We start from the raw sequence: 17202 nt of genomic DNA on the forward strand, positions 1-17202 counted from the left end.
CAGTGGTTTGGCTGTGTTCAGACAGAGGGGTCGGTGATTTGGCTGTGTTCAGACAAAGGGGTCAGACAGAGGGGGTCAGTGATTTGGCTGTGTTCAGACAGAGGGGTCAGTGGTTTGGCTGTGTTCAGACAGAGGGGTCAGACAGAGGGGTCAGTGATTTGGCTGTGTTCAGACAGAGGGGTCAGTGGTTTGTCTGTGTTCAGACAGAGGGGTCAGTGATTTGGCTGTGTTCAGACAGAGGGGTCGGTGATTTGGCTGTGTTCAGACAGAGGGGTCGGTGATTTGGCTGTGTTCAGACAAAGGGGTCAGACAGAGGGGTCAGTGGTTTGGCTGTGTTCAGACAGAGGGGTCGGTGATTTGGCTGTGTTCAGACAAAGGGGTCAGACAGAGGGGTCAGTGATTTGGCTGTGTTCAGACAGAGGGGTCAGTGGTTTGGCTGTGTTCAGACAGAGGGGTCAGACAGAGGGGTCAGTGGTTTGTCTGTGTTCAGACAGAGGGGTCAGTGGTTTGGCTGTGTTCAGACAGAGGGGTCAGTGATTTGGCTGTGTTCAGACAGAGGGATCAGTGGTTTGGCTGTGTTCAGACAAAGGGGTCAGACAGAGGGGTCGGTGATTTGGCTGTGTTCAGACAGAGGGGTCAGACAGAGGGGTCAGTGATTTGTCTGTGTTCAGACAGAGGGGTCAGTGGTTTGTCTGTGTTCAGACAGAGGGGTCAGTGATTTGGCTGTGTTCAGACAGAGGGGTCAGACAGAGGGGTCAGTGGTTTGTGTGTGTTCAGACAGAGGGGTCAGTGGTTTGTCTGTGTTCAGACAGAGGGGTCAGTGATTTGTCTGTGTTCAGACAGAGGGGTCAGTGATTTGGCTGTGTTCAGACAGAGGGGTCGGTGATTTGGCTGTGTTCAGACAAAGGGGTCAGACAGAGGGGTCAGTGGTTTGGCTGTGTTCAGACAGAGGGGTCAGACAGAGGGGTCAGTGGTTTGTCTGTGTTCGACAGAGGGATCATGTTTGGCTGTGTTCAGACAGAGGGATCAGTGGTTTGGCTAAAGGGGTCAGACAGGGGGTCAGTGGTTTGGCTGTGTTCAGACAGAGGGTCAGACAGAGGGGTCAGTGATTTGGCTGTGTTCAGAAAGGGTCGTCAGACAGAGGGGTCAGTGATTTGGCTGTGTTCAGAAAGGGGGCAGAGAGTGGCGGTTCAGACAGAGGGGTCAGTGATTTGGCTGTGTTCAGAAAGGGGGGTCAGTGGTTTGGCTGTGTTCAGACAGAGGGGTCAGACAGAGGGGTCAGTGGTTTGGCTGTGTTCAGACAGAGGGGTCAGACAGAGGGGTCAGTGATTTGGCTGTGTTCAGAAAGGGGGGTCAGTGGTTTGGCTGTGTTCAGACAGAGGGGTCAGACAGAGGGATCAGTGATTTGGTCATCACTTTTTGGACATAGTCCCCACATTTTAGTGCACCAAAAGTATTGGGACAAATTAACTTATGTGTATTAAAGTAGTAAAAAGTTAAGTATTTGGTCCCATTAGTATTTGGTCCCATATTCACAGCATGCAATGACTACATCAAGCTTGTGACTCTACAAACTTGTTGGATGCATTTGCTGTTTGTTTCGGTTGTGTTTCAGATTATTTTGTGCCCAATAGAAATGAACGGTTCACTCTTAGAAAAAAGGGTTCCAAAACGTTTCTTCGGCTGTCCCCATAAGAGAACCCTTTTGGGTTCCAGGTAGAACCCTTTTGTGTTCCAGGTAGAACCCTCTGTGGAAAGGATTCTACATGGAACAGTAACAGACTAGTTCCAGTTCAGTAGCTTGTGGTTGTGATGAATACTGAATGACCCACCTTGTCCATGTTGGGTTTGATGCAGCGCACAAAGAAAGGGTTGGAGGCACTCAGTGTGTTCATCAAGGAATGGAGAGAGTCCTGCAGAAACACAACAACACATCTAGATATAGATACAGAATCACAAACACAACAACACATCTAGATCTGGCCTCCGAGGGCCCTCACCTCCTGCTGACCAGGGTGTTTACAGGATCTGGCCTCCGAGGGCCCTCACCTCCTGCTGACCAGGGTGTTTACAGGATCTGGCCTCCGAGGGGCCCTCATCTCCTGCTGACCAGGGTGTTTACAGGATCTGGCCTCCGAGGGCCCTCACCTCCTGCTGACCAGGGTGTTTACAGGATCTGGCCTCCGAGGGCCCTCACCTCCTGCTGACCAGGGTGTTTACAGGATCTGGCCTCCTAGGGCCCTCACCTCCTGCTGACCAGGGTGTTTACAGGATCTGGCCTCCGAGGGCCCTCACCTCCTGCTGACCAGGGTGTTTACAGGATCTGGCCTCCGAGGGCCCTCACCTCCTGCTGACCAGGGTGTTTACAGGATCTGGCCTCCGAGGGCCCTCACCTCCTGCTGACCAGGGTGTTTACAGGATCTGGCCTCCTAGGGCCCTCACCTCCTGCTGACCAGGGTGTTTACAGGATCTGGCCTCCGGGGGCCCTCACCTCCTGCTGACCAGGGTGTTTACAGGATCTGGCCTCCGAGGGCCCTCATCTCCTGCTGACCAGGGTGTTTACAGGATCTGGCCTCCGAGGGCCCTCACCTCCTGCTGACCAGGGTGTTTACAGGATCTGGCCTCCGAGGCCCTCACCTCCTGCTGACCAGGGTGTTTACAGGATCTGGCCTCCGAGGGCCCTCACCTCCTGCTGACCAGGGTGTTTACAGGATCTGGCCTCCTAGGGGCCCTCACCTCCTGCTGACCAGGGTGTTTACAGGATCTGGCCTCCGAGGGCCCTCACCTCCTGCTGACCAGGGTGTTTACAGGATCTGGCCTCCGAGGCCCTCACCTCCTGCTGACCAGGGTGTTTACAGGATCTGGCCTCCTAGGGCCCTCACCTCCTGCTGACCAGGGTGTTTACAGGATCTGGCCTCCCGGGCCCTCACCTCCTGCTGACCAGGGTGTTTACAGGATCTGGCCTCCGAGGGCCCTCATCTCCTGCTGACCAGGGTGTTTACAGGATCTGGCCTCCTAGGGCCCTCACCTCCTGCTGACCAGGGTGATTACAGGATCTGGCCTCCGAGGGCCCTCATCTCCTGCTGACCAGGGTGTTTACAGGATCTGGCCTCCGAGGGCCCTCATCTCCTGCTGACCAGGGTGTTTACAGGATCTGGCCTCCGAGGGCCCTCATCTCCTGCTGACCAGGGTGTTTACAGGATCTGGCCTCCGAGGGCCCTCATCTCCTGCTGACCAGGGTGTTTACAGGATCTGGCTACAGGACTATATTTACCCAGCAGTGCCGCAAGGACCCTTGAACCTGGCACCCTCTCTCTCTCAGACTGACTGTCTCCAGTAAAATACTGACTGTCTCCAGTAAAATACTGACAGGGGACGAGGGGTAATCTCCAGCTTTAGGAGCTGCAGTCCAGGGCAGTTATGACATCTCACATGGATGTCTCTCTCTCTCTCTCTCTCTCTCTCTGTCTCTGTCTCTGTCTCTGTCTCTGTCTCTGTCTCTCTCTGTGTCTCTCTCTCTGTCTCTGTCTCTGTCTGTCTCTGTCTCTGTCTCTGTCTCTCTCTCTCTCTCTCTCTCTCTCTCTCTCTCTCTCTCTCTCTCTCTCTCTCTCTCTCTCTCTCTCTCTCTCTCTCTCTCTCTCTCTCTCTCTCTCTCTCTCTCTCTCTCTCTCTCTCTCTCTCTCTCTCTCTCTCTCTCTCTCTCTCTCTCTCTCTCTCTCTCTCTCTCTCTCTCTCTCTCTCTCTCTCTCTCTCTCTCACACACTTTAAGACACAAACAAAAGACCATTCAAAACTCTTGGGGAAAATGTCAACCTCATCATGTCAAGGCAATCCTTATCATGTCAAGGCAGTCCTTATCATGGCATAGCCAGTCCTTATCATGGCATAGCCAGTCCTTATCATGGCATAGCCAGTCCTTATCATGGCATAGCCAGTCCTTATCATGGCATAGCCAGTCCTTATCATGGCATAGCCAGTCCTTATCATGGCATAGCCAGTCCTTATCATGGCATAGCCAAAAGGATTCTGTGGCTCTACAGTATAGTGAAGGTTAGAGGTCAGAGGTTAGTAGAGGTTGACCATGCTCCTCTGTGATTGGTCCTTACCCTTAACTGAGAGCTGACGGTGGGTTTGGGGTTATGGATAGTGGTTCTCACCCTGAACTGAGAGCTGACGGTGGGTTTGGGGTTATGGATAGTGGTTCTCACCCTGAACTGAGAGCTGACGGTGGGTTAGGGGTTATGGATAGTGGTTCTCACCCTGAACTGAGAGCTGACGGTGGGTTTGGGGTTATGGATAGTGGTTCTCACCCTGAACTGAGAGCTGACGGTGGGTTTGGGGTTATGGATAGTGGTTCTCACCCTGAACTGAGAGCGGGTGGGAGGATAGTGGTTCTCACCTGAACTGAGAGCTGACGGTGGGTTAGGGGTTATGGATAGTGGTTCTCACCCTGAACTGAGAGCTGACGGTGGGTTTGGGGTTATGGATAGTGGTTCTCACCCTGAACTGAGAGCTGACGGTGGGTTTGCGTCTGGCCGTCCCCATCTTCAGGGTCTCCTCTCCGTTCCTGCTCCCAACACGCTCAAACAGGTCATAGATGAAGTCAAGCCTGAAGGACAGAACAAACATGTTCAACATTCTCTGAACGTAAACACAGTGGAGTGACTATAGTAGTGTCAGTGTATTACTCTGAACGTAAACAGCACACACACACACACACACCTGCTGTCTTTGAGCATGTTTAAGATGTCATCTCTGAAGGTGTCTCTGTTCTTCTGGAGGACCCCTCTCACGTCATACAGAACCTGACAGAGGGAGGGTTAGAGACATGTTCCGGGGTGACAGGGCAGTGTGTTACCGTATGTAATGGCAGCTAGCCTGATCTGATGCTCAGTGAGAGGAGCTGACCACTGTGATAAGACAGTCACCTGTTGACAGTCACTCAGCCCTGGTCTTAACAGCATAGCAGCAACAGATTCCTCCCTCCTACTAAAGTATTGCTCTCCTGGCCCAGGGCACCAAGGGGAGGAGCCATCATGGTTGGCACCAAGGGGAGGAGCCATCATAGTTGGCACCAAGGGGAGGAGCCATCATGGTTGGCACCAAGGGGAGGAGCCATCATAGTTGGCACCAAGGGGAGGAGCCATCATGGTTGGCACCAAGGGGAGGAGCCATCATGGTTGGCACCAAGGGGAGGAGCCATCATAGTTGGCACCAAGGGGAGGAGCCATCATGGTTGGCACCAAGGGGAGGAGCCATCATGGTTGGCACCAAGGGGAAGAGCCATCATGGTTGGCACCAAGGGGAGGAGCCATCATGGTTGGCACCAAGGGGAGGAGCCATCATGGTTGGCACCAAGGGGAGGAGCCATCATGGTTGGCACCAAGGGAGGAGCCATCATGGTTGGCACCAAGGGGAGGAGCCATCATGGTTGGCACCAAGGGGAGGAGCCATCATGGTTGGCACCAAGGGGAGGAGTCATCATGGTTGGCACCAAGGGGAGGGGCCATCATGGTTGGCACCAAGGGGAGGGGCCATCATGGTTGGCACCAAGGGGAGGGGCCATCATGGTTGGCACCATATATCTATAGCCATATAGAAAATGGCCCATGACAGAGACGTCCTTATGAGTTTAATAATGGTACAGCTTCACCTGGGATGAGGACACTGTGAGAGTTATTGACATAGGATTTTACTGGTTACTATTTCACCTTGTGCTGTTTATTATGAAATAACCATTAAAATACAGTTGGACTGGGATAAATCTACTGAAGGAGGTGACTGTCTTCCATCTGAAGATAACAGAGCCCTTTCAGATAACAGAGTGCATTGAGCAGCAGGGGAGTTCGGGTCTGGGGAGAGGAGGGACAGGAATCATGGTGGCTCCACAGCCTCAAATCATTATCATAGGACCGACACTCTGCCAGGGCAGGGCACTTCTCTACTCTACTCTACTCTACTCTACTCTACTCTACTCTACTCTACTCTACTCTACTCTACTCTACTCTACTCTACTCTACTCTACTCTACTCTACTCTACTCTACTCTACTCTACTCTACTCTACTCTACACTACTCTACTCTACTATACTATACTCTACTCTACTCTACTATACTCTACTATACTATACTATACTATACTCTACTATACTATACTATACTCTACTTTAGTCCCTACCTCTCCCCCCTAGAACAAAGTGGAGGAGGAGAGGAGAGAGAGACAGAGAGAGAGAGAGAGAGAGAGAGAGAGAGAGAGAGAGAGAGAGAGAGAGAGAGAGAGAGAGAGAGAGAGAGAGAGAGAGAGAGAGAGAGAGAGAGAGAGAGAGAGAGAGAGAAGTGTCCTTTTCAAGTGCTCAGCTCCTTCTCAGGTAATACCTCTCCAGCGTAGTGCTTGATGCCAAACTGGTGATCTGTCACTCTGGGCTTCACGTAGTAGTGGTTAGTCTGGAGAGACAGAGAGAGAGAGACACAGTAGGTTACAACATATAACTTAGCAGTCTTACAACAGAGAGCTGCCATCGGCATCAGAGAGAGCAACATATAACTGAGCAGTCTTACAACAGAGAGCTGCCATCGGCATCAGAGAGAGCAACATATAACTTAGCAGTCTTACAACAGAGAGCTGCCATCGGCAACAGAGAGAGCAACATAGATGAAGATCCTCCAGGTTCAGCTACAGACTTTATCCTTCATTAGGCCTGAGAATAGCTGATCACATCTCAGTATTCAACTGAGAGAGTCTAAATATATTATTCACCAGGAGGAGAGATTCATTCTGTCTGGAGTGGCTGGGGAGGAAATCATTTCCTTTGGAGCGGAGTGTGTGTGTGTCTGTGTGTGTGTGTGTGTCTCTGTGTGTGTGTGTGTGTTTATTCCGTGTGTGTCTGTGTGTGTGTGTGTGTGTCTCTGTGTGTGTGTGTGTTTTTTCCGTGTGTGTCTGTGTGTGTGTGTGTGTGTGTCTGTGTGTGTGTGTGTGTGTGTGTGTATGTGTCTCTCTCTCTGTGTGTGTGTGTGTGTGTTTATTCCGTGTCTGTGTGTGTGTGTGTGTGTGTTTTTTCCGTGTGTGTTGTGTGTGTGTGTGTGTCTGTGTGTGTGTGTGTGTGTGTGTGTGTGTGTGTGTGTGTGTGTGTGTGTGTGTGTGTGTGTGTGTGTGTGTGTGTGTGTGTACTCACGGCATGTCTACTGTGTAGTTTCTCTAGCAGGGTGTAGTCGGTGCCTTTAGGGAAGCGACTCTCCTCGTTGATCAGAGCCAACATGCCCAGTTTCTACCAGGAGGAAGAGGAGGAAGAGGAGGAAGAGTTTACAGACTAACAACAGGGGATGGGGGGTAACAGGGGATTGTTCCATTAACATACCTGTTGTACAGATATGAGGCTCAAGGCTATAATGACAACACAGATAAATACATCTACATTGGGGTCCTTGATAAAGATGAGAAATAATGACTGTATCAAATAAATCATTCAAATACTGAGCTATATTGTATGCTCCCCAAAATTGGGAAATTATTTTATACTAATACAATTGAGAAAGAGAAAGAGATTTTGTTTAACAAGTAATCTTTTTTTTTTCTCAAAAAGTTAGGGGTCAAAATGATTGCCAACCCTGTTCTCAAAACCGTTCAATACCTCACCTTGGGAGGATAATGGCACTGAGCCTGTGGACAATACAGCCATTGTCAAAGATCCCCCAGTATGAAAAATGTATACACTCACTAACTGTAAGTCGCTCTGGATAAGAGTGTCTGCTAAATGACTAAAAATGTGAAGAAATGTATCAAATGTTTTATGAGTTGGAGAACACATTGGGAGGGATCTTAGACCATTCCTCCATACAGAATCCTTCCAGGTCCTTGATATCCTTCGTCTGCTCTTATGGACTGCTCTCTTCCATTCAAACCACAGGTTTCTAATGGGTTTGAAGTCCGGAGACTGAGAGAAAATTTGGATTTTGTGTTCAATTAACCAATTCTTTGTGGATTTTGATGCGTGCTTGGGGTTATTGTCTTGCTGGAAAGATCCACTTGCGATCAAGTTTCAGACTCCTGGCTGAGGGAACCAGGTTTCTGGCTAAAATGTCCTGGTACTGGGTAAAGTTCATGATGCTGTTGACCTTAACAAGGGCCCCAGGACCAGTGGAAGCAAAACAGCCCCATAACATCAAAGATCCCCCACCGTATTTTACAGCAGGGATGGGGTTCTTTTCTGCTTATGCGTTCTCATAGCCAAACTTTCATGTCTTAGCCTCGGACCCCATTGTATCAAGGTCATAATAATATAATAATAATAATATGCCATTTAGCAGACGCTTTTATCCAAAGCGACTTACAGTCATGCATGCACGCATTTTTGTGTATGGGTGGTCCCGGGGATCGAACCCACTACCCTGGCGTTACAAGCGCCATGCTCTACCAGCTGAGCTACAGAGGACCACAATGTAATGTGTGTGGTTATTTATGTGTCTAATAGTCTTGGGGTTGGTTAGACTGTTACCTACCTTCTCTATGAGGTCCAGACACTCTGCATTCTCCATCCAGTCTATGGCTTCCCACTGGATCCCCTCCCTGAGGAAGGCACACACAATGGCTGTATTGTCCACAGGTTCATGTGATGAAATGAGCTGTGACCAGGCTGATAGGACTGTTCTAGAACAGTCGTCCCATTGTAAACAGCTGGCAGTGCTGACCAGACCCAACCCCCAACTCTCTCCATTAGCTACGTCTGAAATGGCACCCTTTTCCCTATATAGTGCACTACTTTAGACCAGAGCCCAATGGCACCCTTTTCCCTATATAGTGCACTACTTTCCACCAGTCCTATGGCCCTGGTGCGCTATATGGGGAATACGACACCTTTTCAGAGGCAGCCAATGTATCTTCTCTCTATGAACTGGGATTGCGAATATGCTAACATACCTGTTGTACTCCAGTTGGCCCATTAACATACCTGTTGTACTCCAGTTGGCCCATTAACATACCTGTTGTACTCCAGTTGGCCCATTAACATACCTGTTGTATTCCAGTTGGCCCATTAACATACCTGTTGTACTCCAGTTGGCCCATTAACATACCTGTTGTATTCCAGTTGGCCCATTAACATACCTGTTGTATTCCAGTTGGCCCATTAACATACCTGTTGTATTCCAGTTGGCCCATTAACATACCTGTTGTACTCCAGTTGGCCCATTAACATACCTGTTGTATTCCAGTTGGCCCATTAACATACCTGTTGTACTCCAGTTGGCCCATTAACATACCTGTTGTATTCCAGTTGGCCCATTAACATACCTGTTGTACTCCAGTTGGTCCATTAACATACCTGTTGTATTCCAGTTGGCCCATTAACATACCTGTTGTACTCTAGTTGGCCCATTAACATACCTGTTGTACTCCAGTTGGCCCATTAACATACCTGTTGTATTCCAGTTGGTCCATTAACATACCTGTTGTACTCTAGTTGGTCCATTAACATACCTGTTGTACTCTAGTTGGCCCATTAACATACCTGTTGTATTCCAGTTGGCCCATTAACATACCTGTTGTACTCCAGTTGGCCCATTAACATACCTGTTGTACTCCAGTTGGCCCATTAACATACCTGTTGTACTCCAGTTGGCCTATTAACATACCTGTTGTACTCCAGTTGGCCCATTAACATACCTGTTGTACTCCAGTTGGTCCATTAACATACCTGTTGTATTCCAGTTGGCCCATTAACATACCTGTTGTACTCCAGTTGGCCCATTAACATACCTGTTGTACTCCAGTTGGCCCATTAACATACCTGTTGTACTCCAGTTGGCCCATTAACATACCTGTTGTACTCCAGTTGGCCCATTAACATACCTGTTGTATTCCAGTTGGCCCATTAACATACCTGTTGTACTCCAGTTGGTCCATTAACATACCTGTTGTATTCCAGTTTGGCTATTAACATACCTGTTGTATTCCAGTTGGCCCATTAACATACCTGTTGTACTCCAGTTGGCCCATTAACATACCTGTTGTATTCCAGTTGGCCCATTAACATACCTGTTGTATTCCAGTTGGGCCATTAACATACCTGTTGTACTCCAGTTGTTCCAGTGAGAAGATGTGTTTGTTGAAGTATTCCTGGAGCTTCTCATTGGCGTAGTTGATGTTGAACTGTTCAAACCTGTTCACCTGCAGGAGGATGGGGGACAGAAATATATCAACCATAACTTCACTACCAACTACAGCACCTTCAGAAGCTGCGACTAGCATTGTCAACTAGCATTATCAACTAGCATTATCAACTAGCATTATCAACTAGCATCATCAACTAGCATTATCAACTAGCATTATCAACTAGCATCATCAACTAGCATTATCAACTAGCATCATCAACTAGCATTATCAACTAGCATCATCAACTAGCATTATCAACTAGCATTATCAACTAGCATCATCAACTAGCATTATCAACTAGCATTATCAACTAGCATTATCAGCTAGCATTATCAACTAGCATTATCAACTAGCATCATCAACTAGCATTATCAACTAGCATCATCAACTAGCATTATCAACTAGCATTATCAACTAGCATTATCAGCTAGCATTATCAACTAGCATTATCAACTAGCATCATCAACTAGCATTATCAGCTAGCATTATCAGCTAGCATTATCAACTAGCATCATCAACTAGCATTATCAACTAGCATTATCAACTAGCATTATCAGCTAGCATTATCAGCTAGCATTATCAACTAGCATTATCAACTAGCATTATCAACTAGCATTATCAAATAGCATTATCAACTAGCATGATCAACTAGCATCATCAACTAGCATTATCAGCTAGCATTATCAGCTAGCATTATCAGCTAGCATTGTCCAGGAGCTGTTTGTGTTATCTTGCCGACTCCTGTGTCAGTGTTTGGCATGACTGTGTGTGACAAGGAGTTGGCCATACAGCGCAAAAACAGATCTTGGATTCAGTGCCATCTACAAAGAAGGGCAAACACAAAGCTACCTCAAAGTTCTCGAAGCCGAAGATGTCGAGGATGCCGATGGACTTGAAGTTGTCCTTCCCTCTGACCTTCTGGTTGATCCGTGTGATGATCCAGGAGAAAGACTGGGAGTACAACGCCATGGCAACCGAGTCCCGAGAGCCAACCGCCTGTCAGTCAAATCAAGCAGACCATTGGGTTAACAAAATAATATACAGACCACACCAGACAATCAGAGGAGTAGGGGGGGTGCGTTCTAAATGGTCTTGACCCCGGTCAATGGGCCCTGGTCCAAAGTAATGCAGGAATAGGGTGCCATTTGGGATGCACTTTATGTTTCTGAAGGTTAAGGTAATAGTGAACCATAACGGGGATGGACTACATCCCTACGATTTTTACATTTACATTAACGTCATTTAGCAGACGCTCTTATCCAGAGCGACTTAAAGTTAGTGAATACATATTTTTTTTATACTGGCCCCCCGTGGGAATCGAACCCACAACCCTGGCGTTGCAAACGCCATGCTCTATCAACTGAGCTACATCCCTGCCGGCCATTCCCTCCCCTACCCTGGACGACGCTGGGCCAATTGTGCGCCGCCCATGAGTCTCCCGGTCGCGGCCGGCGGCGACAGAGCCTGGATAATAATGATTAGTTAGAGAGACGTACAGACCAAAACCAGACAAAAAAACACTGAAGTCTGTCAGAAAAACACTGAAGTCTGTCAGAAAAACCCAAACAACTTTTCACAGAATTTAGAGAAAATAATCTACTAAAGGACGACACTGTGCATCTCTAACACCCACAGCTGGTATAAATGGCTGTACCCACTGAATGTATGGCAACAGGGTTGCAACACTGTAAATACAGTTTGAGAGAAAGACTTGTTATTCTGTGTGTCTGTCTGTCTGATCCAAGGATCCAAGGACAATGTTAAATTATAATGGAAACAGAAAGGTGCCGTCATCTCCTGATCATCTGATATACAGTGTCTGTTGTGTTGAGAAACCTTTTAAGACAGCTGAGGCGATAAGAAGTTCCTCGTTCTGAACCTGTCCCTGCAATGCAACTAACATTCTAATAAAAAATTTGAATTGTCATTATTAATATTATTATACATTTTATTATTACTTGTTTTACTTTTCTATTACTTCTCTATGTTCTTTCTTTTTCTGAGATGGAGTTGTCCTGGAGCTTCCTACAGGCATTGTGTGGTATTGTGCAGTAACTCAACATGCTGCAAGAACAGTACTGTCTGGCGTTTCAGGAGCACAATGGTCAGTAGCCTTGTCTGAGCCAGAACGGCTCCTGTTTCTGTAGCTTGATGTCCAAGTAACCTCCTGGACAGGATGCTAGTCTATTGCAGGGCCACAATGCTCCAGGGCAATCATTCATCTGTGGGAGCGGCAGCCATGTTGAATAGAGAATAGAGCTGGATCTGGTGGCTCCTGGAACTCCGTCAGAGAGCAGAGGAAAGGCTGTTTGTTCAGGTTATGACCAGGGATATGGCTTAGACGTTAGGGTCTCAAATGGCACCCTACCGTAGGGGCTCGGGTCAAATGTAGTGCACTATATACACCAGGGTCCATAGGCCAATGGTCAAAAGTAGTGCACTGGGGAATAGGGTGCCATTTTGGGAGGCAACCTGTGAGAATCTCCAGCAGGGAGTATATTAAGATAGAGAGAGGCTGGTTGGTTGGCTGGTTGGCTGATTGGCTGGTTGGCTGGCTGATTGGCTGATTGGCTGGTTGGCTGGCTGGCTGGTTGGGTGGTTGATTGGTTGGTTGGCTGGCTGATTGGCTGGTTGGTTGGTTGGCTGGTTGATTGGTTGGTTGGCTGGTTGGCTGGTTGATTGGCTGGCTGGTTGGCTGGTTGGCTGATTGGCTGATTGGTTGGCTGGTTAGTTGGTTGATTGGCTGGTTGGTTGGCTGGCTGGCTGGCTGGCTGGCTGGTTGATTGGTTGGTTGTTTGGTTGGCTGGTTGATTGCTTGCTTGCTTGGTTGGCTGATTGGTTGGTTGGTTGGCTGATTGGTTGGTTGGTTGGCTGATTGGTTGGTTGGTTGGCTGATTGGTTGGTTGGCTGTTAGGTTGGTTGGCTGGTTGGTTGGTTGGTTGATTGGTTGATTGGCCGGTTGGCTGGCAGAGAGAGGAGAGGAGAGGAGAGGAGAGGAGAGGAGAGGAGAGAGAGAGAGAGAGAGAGAGAGAGAGAGAGAGAGAGAGAGAGAGAGAGAGAGACCTGGTCTGGTCTGGGCTTTCATGTTTAAATCATGAAAAGGTTTCTTGTGTTCGTCGTGTGGCCGTCACAGTGGGTCACAATGGCCCCGGCTTAGTCTGCATATTGAATTCGTTTTATGACATTCCTTGGGCAGCAGACACGCGTCCCAAGAATAATAGTTTCCCATAATTCAAACCTCAAAGATGTTTAGATGCATATCTATGGTGAAGAAGACTGCAGAGACAGCAATATATTTCAAATCTAATCACTGAATACATTACATTTCTCACATATTCATTCAAATGAGATACTGTGGCTAGTTAAAGCCAACCTGGAGATGGGAATAATTCTGATGGTGTCCCATGTAGGTAACAGTTGTGTGTTATACTGCCCCTAGTGTGGAAGATGTGTTACTGCGCCCCAGCCTGACCTCTATTGTTACACTGCCCCTAGTGTGGAAGATGTGTTACTGCGCCAAAGCCTGACCTCTATTGTGCTACTGAGTCAGATCATTATCACTTGGGTTTATTGTATAAGGAATCTGGCACACAAAGGACAGGAAATGGTGCTTAAGTCACGCAAGGGATTTAGAGAGAGAGAGGCACTGGGAGCGCTAGAGTGAGGTAGGTTCAGTAGGGTACGCAACATCTGGGTAGCACTTCCCAGTTTCATTCCTTTTCAAAACAGATTCTCTTCATTGAATACGCCTCATGTCTATCAGGGGGACAAGGTGAGTGGCACGGGGCATCTTACCTGTTCCACAGTGAGGGGTGAACAGATCTCCTCTCCTCTCAGGATCATGGACCTCTGGGTCAGAACCTCAGACAGCTGGAACGAGTCCAGGCCCAGCAGATCACTGACATTACTGACCACTGGAGAGAGAGACAGATTACTGACATTACTGACCACTGGAGAGAGAGACAGATTACTGACATTACTGACCACTGGAGAGAGACACAGATTACTGACATTACTGACCACTGGAGAGAGAGACAGATTACTGACATTACTGACCACTGGAGAGAGAGACAGATTACTGACATTACTGACCACTAGAGAGAGGGACAGATGTTACTGACCACTAGAGAGAGATAGATGTTACTGACCACTAGAGAGACAAACAGATGTTACTGACCACTAGAGAGAGACAGACAGATGTTACTGACCACTAGAGAGAGAGGGACAGATGTTACTGACCAATAGAGAGAGGGACAGATGTTACTGACCACTAGAGAGACAGACAGATGTTACTGACCACTAGAGAGAGAGACAAATGTTACTGACCAATAGAGAGAGAGGGACAGATGTTACTGACCACTAGAGAGAGGGACAGATGTTACTGACCACTAGAGAGAGGGACAGATGTTACTGACCAATAGAGAGAGGGACAGATGTTACTGACCAATAGAGAGAGAGGGACAGATGTTACTGACCAATAGAGAGAGGGACAGATGTTACTGACCACTAGAGAGACAGACAGATGTTACTGACCAATAGAGAGAGGGACAGATGTTACTGACCACTAGAGAGAGGGACAGATGTTACTGACCAATAGAGAGAGAGGGACAGATGTTACTGACCACTAGAGAGAGAGGGACAGATGTTACTGACCAATAGAGAGAGAGGGACAGATGTTACTGACCACTAGAGAGAGGGACAGATGTTACTGACCAATAGAGAGAGAGGGACAGATGTTACTGACCAATAGAGAGAGGGACAGATGTTACTGACCACTAGAGAGAGGGACAGATGTTACTGACCAATAGAGAGAGGGACAGATGTTACTGACCAATAGAGAGAGAGGGACAGATGTTACTGACCAATAGAGAGAGAGGGACAGATGTTACTGACCAATAGAGAGAGAGGGACAGATGTTACTGACCAATAGAGAGAGAGGGACAGATGTTACTGACCAATAGAGAGAGGGACAGATGTTACTGACCACTAGAGAGAGGGACAGATGTTACTGACCAATAGAGAGAGGGACAGATGTTACTGACCACTAGAGAGAGGGACAGATGTTACTGACCAATAGAGAGGGACAGATGTTACTGACCAATAGAGAGAGAGGGACAGATGTTACTGACCAATAGAGAGAGAGGGACAGATGTTACTGACCAATAGAGAGAGGGACAGATGTTACTGACCAATAGAGAGAGAGGGACAGATGTTACTGACCACTAGAGAGAGGGACAGATGTTACTGACCAATAGAGAGAGGGACAGATGTTACTGACCAATAGAGAGAGAGGGACAGATGTTACTGACCAATAGAGAGAGGGACAGATGTTACTGACCAATAGAGAGAGAGGGACAGATGTTACTGACCAATAGAGAGAGAGGGACAGATGTTACTGACCACTAGAGAGAGGGACAGATGTTACTGACCAATAGAGAGAGAGGGACAGATGTTACTGACCAATAGAGAGAGGGACAGATGTTACTGACCAATAGAGAGAGAGGGACAGATGTTACTGACCACTAGAGAAGGACAGTAGATAAAACAGTTTTACTGGACTAACACAGTCGACTGGTTTGGTCAGAATCATTAAGTAACGTGGAGGAGCTGATAGCTGTGTGAAATAAGGTGTTGAGGTTTCTTCTTATTCCTGGTATTAATGCCACACGCTGTTACACGCTGTTACACGCTGCCACACGCTGTTACACGCTGTTCCTAGATCCAACATTATGATGTGTGGATTTGTTCCTGGTGCTCTGGAAATGAGATCCAGGTAACAAAGGAATTCTAGCGCATGTTGCTGCTTGTTCAGTGTTCTCCCTTTCCTGAAGCAAAGCTTCCTCGGGAGGGCCAGGGCGAGGGAGGAGGGTGAGGAGCGGGGTGACAGGGAGGATGGCAGAACCAGAGGCTCTCCTCTCACCTCCTTTAGAGGTGATCTGTGCTCCTCCAGCCGTCATGAACTCTATGTTCCCCATCAGGAGAACAGCAGAAAGCAGCTTGAAGACGTCCCGTATCTCCTCCTCGCTGAACTCCATCACCTTTAAAGCCTCCTGGTGGCAGCAGAGACAGAGACTGGATGAGAGACCTACTGAACACAGACAGGATATAATACATCCTCAAGCTGCAGGAGCGCAGAACTAGGATCAGTTTAGCCTTTTAGATCATAATGTATAAGACTACATGGACAGGAAGGGTCCTGATCCTAGATCATAATGTATAAGACTACATGGACGGGGGGGGGGGCCTGATCCTAGATCATAATGTATAAGACTACATGGACAGGAAGGGACCTGATCCTAGATCATAATGTATAAGACTACATGGACAGGAAGGGACCTGATCCTAGATCATAATGTATAAGACTACATGGACAGGGAAGGACCTGATCCTAGATCATAATGTATAAGACTACATGGACAGGAAGGGGCCTGATCCTAGATCATAATGTATAAGACTACATGGACGGGGGGGCCTGATCCTAGATCATAATGTATAAGACTACATGGACGGGGGGCCTGATCCTAGATCATAATGTATAAGACTACATGGACGGGGGGGGCCTGATCCTAGATCATAATGTATAAGACTACATGGACGGGGGGGGCCTGATCCTAGATCATAATGTATAAGACTACATGGACGGGGGGGGCCTGATCCTAGATCATAATGTATAAGACTACATGGACGGAGGGGGGGCCTGATCCTAGATCATAATGTATAAGACTACATGGACAGGAAGGGACCTGATCCTAGATCATAATGTATAAGACTACATGGACGGAAGGACCTGATCCTAGATCATAATGTATAAGACTACATGGACAGGAAGGGACCTGATCCTAGATCATAATGTATAAGACTACATGGACGGGGGGGGCCTGATCCTAGATCATAATGTATAAGACTACATGGACGGGGGGGGCCTGATCCTAGATCATAATGTATAAGACTACATGGACGGGGGGGGCCTGATCCTAGATCATAATGTATAAGACTACATGGACGGGGGGGCCTGATCCTAGATCATAATGTATAAGACTACATGGACGGGGGGGC

At 47.9% G+C, this 17202-nt stretch overlaps 1 protein-coding gene across 1 annotated transcript in view; it reads right to left on the bottom strand.

Annotated features, from left to right (window-relative positions):
* Positions 1-17202, bottom strand: part of myo10l3 (myosin X, like 3) — a gene marked incomplete at its 5' end in the record, with an annotated part of 171151 nt that overhangs the window by 101958 nt on the left and 51991 nt on the right. The window contains 10 exon segments of the mRNA XM_045213050.1: positions 1833-1913; positions 4501-4609; positions 4723-4805; positions 6375-6443; positions 7172-7264; positions 8496-8562; positions 10061-10161; positions 10996-11142; positions 13942-14060; positions 16067-16196. Of these exon segments, the coding sequence (XP_045068985.1) occupies positions 1833-1913; positions 4501-4609; positions 4723-4805; positions 6375-6443; positions 7172-7264; positions 8496-8562; positions 10061-10161; positions 10996-11142; positions 13942-14060; positions 16067-16196 (999 nt within the window).

The sequence above is a fragment of the Coregonus clupeaformis genome, unplaced genomic scaffold (assembly GCF_020615455.1).
Source record: "Coregonus clupeaformis isolate EN_2021a unplaced genomic scaffold, ASM2061545v1 scaf0075, whole genome shotgun sequence".
Lineage (NCBI taxonomy): Eukaryota > Metazoa > Chordata > Actinopteri > Salmoniformes > Salmonidae > Coregonus > Coregonus clupeaformis.